At 40.4% G+C, this 7,500-nt stretch overlaps 2 protein-coding genes across 2 annotated transcripts in view; both read right to left on the bottom strand.

The window, feature by feature from the left end:
- Positions 1 to 339, bottom strand: part of LOC114572709 (uncharacterized protein DDB_G0284671-like) — a 7,375-nt gene extending 7,036 nt beyond the window's left edge. Inside the window, exon 1 of the mRNA XM_028604435.1 lies at positions 329 to 339. The gene's annotated coding sequence lies outside the window, so the exon portion shown is untranslated. The remainder of the gene's footprint in view (positions 1 to 328) is intronic.
- LOC114572912 (inverted formin-2-like) overlaps positions 1 to 7,500 on the bottom strand; it is a 37,533-nt gene that overhangs the window by 365 nt on the left and 29,668 nt on the right. The window contains 3 exon segments of the mRNA XM_028604691.1: positions 370 to 456; positions 3,001 to 3,085; positions 5,213 to 5,377. Of these exon segments, the coding sequence (XP_028460492.1) occupies positions 370 to 456; positions 3,001 to 3,085; positions 5,213 to 5,377 (337 nt within the window).

Genomic DNA, 7,500 nt, shown 5'->3' with positions numbered 1-7,500 from the left:
GGACCACGCCGACTTATTGGGACTTTATCTTATTCACTGTAACCCCCAGAGTTAGACTAGTCCATACATACCCTTCTCATCTCTTATTGGGACTTTATCTTATTCACTGTAACCCCCAGAGTTAGACTAGTCCATACATACCCTTCTCATCTCTTATTGGGACTTTATCTTATTCACTGTAACCCCCAGAGTTAGACTAGTCCATACATACCCACGGGGAATAAGATAAAGACTTTATCTTGTTCCTTTAAAGCAGATACATTTTTCTCTTATTGGGTATTGGATGGGTGCAGTTTTGGGAGTCCATACTCCCTCCGGGTCCTCATTGGGACTCTGGAGGTCCTCAGAGTTAGGCTAGTCCATACATACCCTTCTTCAGGTTGTAACCTTTCTTGATCTCAGCCAGCAGGTTGTCGATGATGCAGCCCTCGTCCTGCTTGGACACGTCCTTCCTGACTGGTGGACAGAGACACTTTTACATCCAACTGTTCTATAACCGTATCTAAATGTTCTGCACAGAGAATATCAGCTTCAGCCTTCAAACAGACGCTTTACAGTTCATGCTTTTAATCGTAACAGACTTAAAAACTCCTCATACATTCAATCTATCCTATTGTTAAAGGTCCCATGACATGGTGCTCTTTGGATGCTTTTATATAGACTTTTAGTGGTCCTCTAATACTGTATCTAAAGTCTCTTTTATATAGACCTTAGTGGTCCTTAAAACTGTATCTGAAGTTCTCTTTTATATAGACCTTAGTGGTCCCTAATACTGTATCAATCTATCTTTTATATAGACCTTAGTGGTCCCTAATACTGTATCTTTGAAGTCTCTTTTATATAGACCTTAGTGGTCCCCTAATACTGTATCTGAAGTCTCTTTTATATAGACCTTAGTGGTCCCCTAATACTGTATCTGAAGTCTCTTTTATATAGATCTTAGTGGTCCTCTAATACTGTATCTGAAGTCTCTTTTATATAGACCTTAGTGGTCCCCTAATACTGTATCTGAAGTCTCTTTTATATAGACCTTAGTGGTCCCCTAATACTGTATCTGAAGTCTCTTTTATATAGATCTTAGTGGTCCTCTAATACTGTATCTGAAGTCTCTTTTATATAGACCTTAGTGGTCCCTAATACTGTATCTGAAGTCTCTTTTATATAGACCTTAGTGGTCCCCTAATACTGTATCTGAAGTCTCTTTTATGTAGACCTTAGTGGTCCTCTAATACTGTATCTGAAGTCTCTTTTATATAGACCTTAGTGGTCCCCTAATACTGTATCTGAAGTCTCTTTTATATAGACCTTAGTGGTCCTACATTAAACCCAGTGTAATATTTATTCAGGGTTACAAGTCTCCGAGACCTTGTCTGTGTGTATGTTTATGTCATTTTCTGTTGTTATACATGTATGCTTTGTTTCCTTACTTGTGTGTTTATGTCATTTGTATGTTATTCATCTGATGTACGTCTATGTCAATTTTTTTATATTTGACTTGTTGAATCGGCCAGTGGGCAGTCGGACTCATGACCAATCTGATTGGTGCAGTGCTAGCCCTTGACTAGCCAATCAGTGCACGAGAAACCCGGAGCTGCCAACGCCAGTATCTTCTTATTACTAGCTATGGTATTTTCTTTTCTTTCTTTCATTTATTATACAGGAAAGTTAAAAGTAACATTAAGTTACAATATAAACGGGCCTGACTCAGTTTAAAAACTGGTTTCCAGCAGGTTCAGAAACATAAAACATTAGACACAACTTACAGTACATAAGGACCATTAGAAAATACTCCTCAGCGTCAGTCAGCGAGTTAGTTATCCTTATATATATATATATATATATATATATATATATATATATATATATATCACCTCAAATATTTCTCTAAATTAATAAGATGTGTTTGTCATTCACCTTGTCGGTTTTTTAATGATTTTTTTTTCCAAATCAAGAAACTTGACTCATCAGTATCATTCTGCATGTAACTGTTACTTTTTTTTCTCTCTTTTATATAGACCTTAGTGGTCTATATCTCCTATATATATATATATATAGGAAGGATTACTCTGAGGAACTTTTTTCAATTCAATTCAATTTCATTTATAGTGTTAAATCATAACAGCAATTATCTCAGGACACTTTACAGATAGAGTAGGTCTGGACTACACTCTATAATTAGGACCCAACAATTCCAGTGATTCCCCCAAGAGGAAGCATGAACAGTGGCGAGAAAAAAAGTCCCTTTTAGGAAGAAAGCTGGGACAGACCCAGGCTCTTTGACCAACTCGGGGAGACTGATCAGTCCGACTGGCTTTACTGCCGACAGTCTGTGGTCTGGTTGGTGTGTCAAAGCCTTTACTGGTCTAGTTAATCTATGTTAACCATAGTTATCAATTCCCTTTTGACCAGCCTTTCAAATGACTTCATGACCACTGGTCTGAGGTCATTTACCTTAAAGCCGGGACCCACCAACCAGACGGCCGACCCTCGACAGTAAAGCCAGTCGGAATGATCAGTCGGGTCCCCGAGGTCCAAAAAACTGCCTCGGGACTAGAGCTGGGAGATTTGTTTCCCTAAAAAAATCTGTGATTTTTTTTATAAAAAACTCGATTTACAATTTGATTCCCCCCCCCCCTTCCATTCAAAACAAAATAACTGCGAACTGTAAATATATTTTAAAAATATATATTTATTGTATTTAATTAAATCAACATAAACAAAATTGCAAAGGCCAACCCTTTCTCTAAGTGAAAAGTCACTGTGCAGTGTGCAACAAAGATTATTAAACATCCAAATTATTTATACTGTATTTGGATTAAAAACAAAATCTAAAAAATCGATTTTTTGAAAATATGAAATCGATTTGACATACCAACTCGATTTTTAAATGGAATTGATTTTTTTCCCCAGCCCTACTCGGGACACACTGAGACGCCACCGACTTGAGAAACGTAATGCGTCTCATGGCAGCGTACCTGCGGGGTCAGAGGTCAGACTCACCGATCTTTTTAGTTTCTCCTTTGAGTTTCCTGTCCTCCTCCTGCTGCTTCACCCTCTTCTCCTGCTGCCGGCGACTCTGGTTCTCCTGACGAACAACAACAACAACATCAGGAAGTGACCTCATTAGGGCTGTGCTCGATTGAAGACCTTCTTAGTGGACTAACACTCCTTCAACTGTACCGACTAATGGATTAGTTGATTTAATGGACCGATCTGTAAATCTGAGTTCCTCCACTAAGAGTCGTGTTAAAGCACCACTTTAGTTCTTGTGTTTACCAGAGATGAGCTGGTACTTAGGGTTGGGCATTGTAGAAATCTATTGGGTTTAGAATAAGAGTGTCCTGTAGCCTGGGATGGCCTCGCTGTCTCCTCCTGTCTGGCATGTGTAAGATAAGACAAGTTCAAATTTAGTGGAGCAAAAGTGCTCCTCATTAGTTTAATAAATTGGAACAGAATGCACCTAATGAAATCTCTTAAAGGATCAGACAATCTCTAGCGCGCAACTTCTCTATCTTCTCGGAGACAGAAAGTCGGAGTGATATCCAACCGATTGGCGGCCCACACGCAATGGCGGAAGGAGGAACCTGAAGATGAATAAAAGAAAAGGGAAGAGGAAGGTCCGGGGTCAGACCCGGAGAGACTTTGTTGGTGGTTAGGGAGAGAAAGTCTCGAAGGAGCGGCGGATCCGTATGCATATGAAATATCGGTTTGCAATATCATTTTACTAAAGATTGTTATAGTTTAACTGAACGAATCCTGAGTCTTCATGTCCTGGTCTGCCTTCCAACGAACACGATAAGTAAAGGGGAAACTTTGAGAAGTGACCGGTGGTTCTTAAAAGACTCTTTTTGAGCCAGAGTAGAATCGGTCGCTTTTTTTCCTACAGCATCGTTTGGATTTTAACGATTCTGATTCTTCCTTTCGATTCCGGTTCTCATCGATTCTCGATTCCGATTCTTTGAGGGGTGGAGTTGAAACGGGTCACAAGTTTTATTTTGATTCAACGGTGGTTTGCAGTTTTACAGCTTTTTCAACGTAAAATAAAGCCAGACTAGAGCGCCGCTAACTGTGGTCCACGGCTGCAACACAGCAAGCACCTGGTCGCTACGGAAACCCAAACTTGCGCATGTTAAATTGGGAAGTGATGATCGGATTTGAAACCAAATCCTCCAAACAATTCCGATGAAATCGTAATTTTTTAAACAATTCCGATTAGGAATCGGTTCTCGATGCCCAACCCTACTCGTACGTTTCTTGGAAATAAGTCCTTCAGCATGAAAACAGCATCAGACATGACTAATGGACTACAGAGATCTAAGTTGACTGAGACCAAAACCACCGATTAGTCCACTGATCCACTAAGAGGGAGCAGACCTAGACCTCATTCGTCTGTCTGAACTGGGCCTCGGCTGCCTGTGATTGGCTGCTGACCATTACATCGTAGCTCACGTTATGGCTCCGTAGCAGAACGCTTTTATAACAATAGGCTAACGATTGGGTCATAACCACAAGACTTACTGTCACACAGTAGAGGAATTACCGTATAGTACAGGAGAAGCTCACAGGCAGTTTGGACTTCCATTATCTGTTTAGGTTTAATTACTAATGTTAACTAGCATGTTAGTGATCAGTAATTACTAATGTTAACTAGCATGTTAGTGATCAGTAATTACTAATGTTAACTAGCATGTTAGTGATCAGTAATTACTAATGTTAACTAGCATGTTAGTGATCAGTAATTACTAATGTTAACTAATGTTAGTGTTAACTAATGTTAACTAGCATGATAGTGATCAGTAATTACTAATGTTAACTAGCATGTTAGTGATCAGTAATTACTAATGTTAACTAGCATGTTAGTGATCAGTAATTACTAATGTTAACTAGCATGTTAGTGATCAGTAATTAGCCTGTGTCTATGTTATCTCCTTACATATACCTACACTCTCCGTCTCTGTGAGATTGGGAATGATTGAGATTTCTCTCTCACAGCTACCAGAAGACTTCACACTTTCAGACACGTTGCTCACGTCACATCTACGTTGTGTCTGTCAGTTGGAGGCTGCTCAGTAAAGCAAGAGATCACCGGAAAAGTTCTTCTAATATCCTTCACTGGTCTCAGACCAGAGACACGGGGTCTGCTGGTTCATTATATATATATATTTGTCAATGGTCTGAACCGGGCCTGGGCTGCCTGTGATTGGCTGCTGACCTGCATGGCTCGGAGGAAAAGGCCTCTGAAGGTCTTGATGGTTCCGAAGAGTTCGTCTACGGAGAAGCTGCTGCTGTCTTCACACAGGTAGATGCACAGAGCCGTCCTGCCGTCCTCCACCGAGGACAACATCTGGCGCAGCTGCTCGCACGCCTGCAGGCTCTCCTAAAAACACAGAAACATCTGGATTTTATCCTAAAAACACAGAAACATGTTGATCTTATCCTAAAAACACAGAAACATCTGGATTTTATCCTAAAAACACAGAAACAAACATCTGGATTTTATCCTAAAAACACAGAAACATCTGGATCTTATCCTAAAAACACAGAAACAAACATCTGGATTTTATCCTAAAAACACAGAAACATGTTGATTTTATCCTAAAAACACAGAAACATCTGGATTTTATCCTAAAAACACAGAAACAAACATCTGGATTTTATCCTAAAAACACAGAAACATCTGGATTTTATCCTAAAAACACAGAAACATCTGGATTTTATCCTAAAAACAGAAACATCTGGATTTAATTAAAAACACAGAAACATCTGGATTTTATCCTAAAAACACAGAAACATCTGGATTTTATCCTAAAAACACAGAAACATCTGGATTTAATTAAAAACACAGAAACATCTGGATTTAATTAAAAACACAGAAACATCTGGATTTAATTAAAAACACAGAAACATCTGGATTTTATCCTAAAAACACAGAAACATCTGGATTTAATTAAAAACACAGAAACATCTGGATTGTATACTAAAAACACAGAAACATCTGGATTTTATTAAAAACACAGAAACATCTGGATTTTATCCTAAAACACAGAAACATCTGGATTTTATAATTGGTTAAAAACAAACCAAAAGTGTACTAATTGTTTATTATTGTAAGTAGGTAAGAATTGTATATGATATGCATGTTTTTATATCGTGTTTAGATTCTTTTTTTTATTGAAATAGTTAAAGGTATTGTGGAGGATTTTCTTTTTCCGGGTGGATCATCAAGACTATTGGTCCTCCTAGTTGTCAATCATTCTGGTGATATGTTTACGTAAGGCTGTGGGTGTGGGTGTGTGTGTGTGTGTGTGGTGAGCTTGAGCTACGGTTTCAGCCATTCATTGAAGCTTTTGGTAGAATATAATTCACACGGTGGTGTGCGCTAAAAGCACAGGCTGGGCTTCCCACTGATGCCTCAGTCGTGAAGTTTCTACTCCACAGGTAAAGTTTGGCTATTTGGAGAAATCCATTTAAAACCACTGCTAGTAAAAGTTGATGTAAGCTAAGCTATGATTAGCGATGCTAGCCATGGCACAAGTCACGCACCGCGCACACACGGTAAACATCTCAATTTGTGAAAAAGTGCAAATCTTCTTTTGGAGAGTAGGCTTGTATGAGCCATGCCGACAGGAACTTGTAAACAGTGCTCTCTCGTGCACACGTTTAATAGGCGTTCCCTCTCGGGAGGAGGCAGAGTGATGCACATGTGCATTTTTTCAAAACGTACAGAACGGGGTTCTTTTCTAAAATTCGGGAAAATCCTCCACTATACCTTTAAGTATGTACATTTTATTGTGTATAAAAGCCCAACCAGGGACTGGAGTTGAAAATTAGCATTCACTATAAACTTTGTATGCAGCACTTCAATGACAAGCTTTGTTTTGACACTATGTCTGTCTGCATTGTCCCTGTCATAAATACAAATACAAAATAAATAGAAGACGGTGAGGCGCAGTGTGCTCACCTGTATGGGCTGCAGTGTGCTCACCTGTATGGGCGGCAGTGTGCTCACCTGTATGGGCGGCAGTGTGCTCACCTGTATGGGCGGCAGTGTGCTCACCTGTATGGGCGGCAGTGTGCTCACCTGTATGGGCTACAGTGTGCTCACCTGTATGGGCTACAGTGTGCTCACCTGTATGGGCTGCAGTGTGCTCACCTGTATGGGCTGCAGTGTGCTCACCTGTATGGGCTGCAGTGTGCTCACCTGTATGGGCTGCAGTGTGCTCACCTGTATGGGCTGCAGTGTGCTCACCTGTATGGGCTGCAGTGTGCTCACCTGTATGGGCTGCAGTGTGCTCACCTGTATGGGCTACAGTGTGCTCACCTGTATGGGCTACAGTGTGCTCACCTGTATGGGCTGCAGTGTGCTCACCTGTATGGGCTACAGTGTGCTCACCTGTATGGGCTGCAGTGTGCTCACCTGTATGGGCTACAGTGTGCTCACCTGTATGGGCTGCAGTGTGCTCACCTGTATGGGCTACAGTGTGCTCACCTGTATGGGCT

Source organism: Perca flavescens, chromosome 18 (genome assembly GCF_004354835.1).
Source record: "Perca flavescens isolate YP-PL-M2 chromosome 18, PFLA_1.0, whole genome shotgun sequence".
In the NCBI taxonomy this organism is placed as follows: Eukaryota; Metazoa; Chordata; class Actinopteri; order Perciformes; family Percidae; genus Perca; species Perca flavescens.
This window is presented reverse-complemented; position numbering and strand designations above follow the sequence as displayed.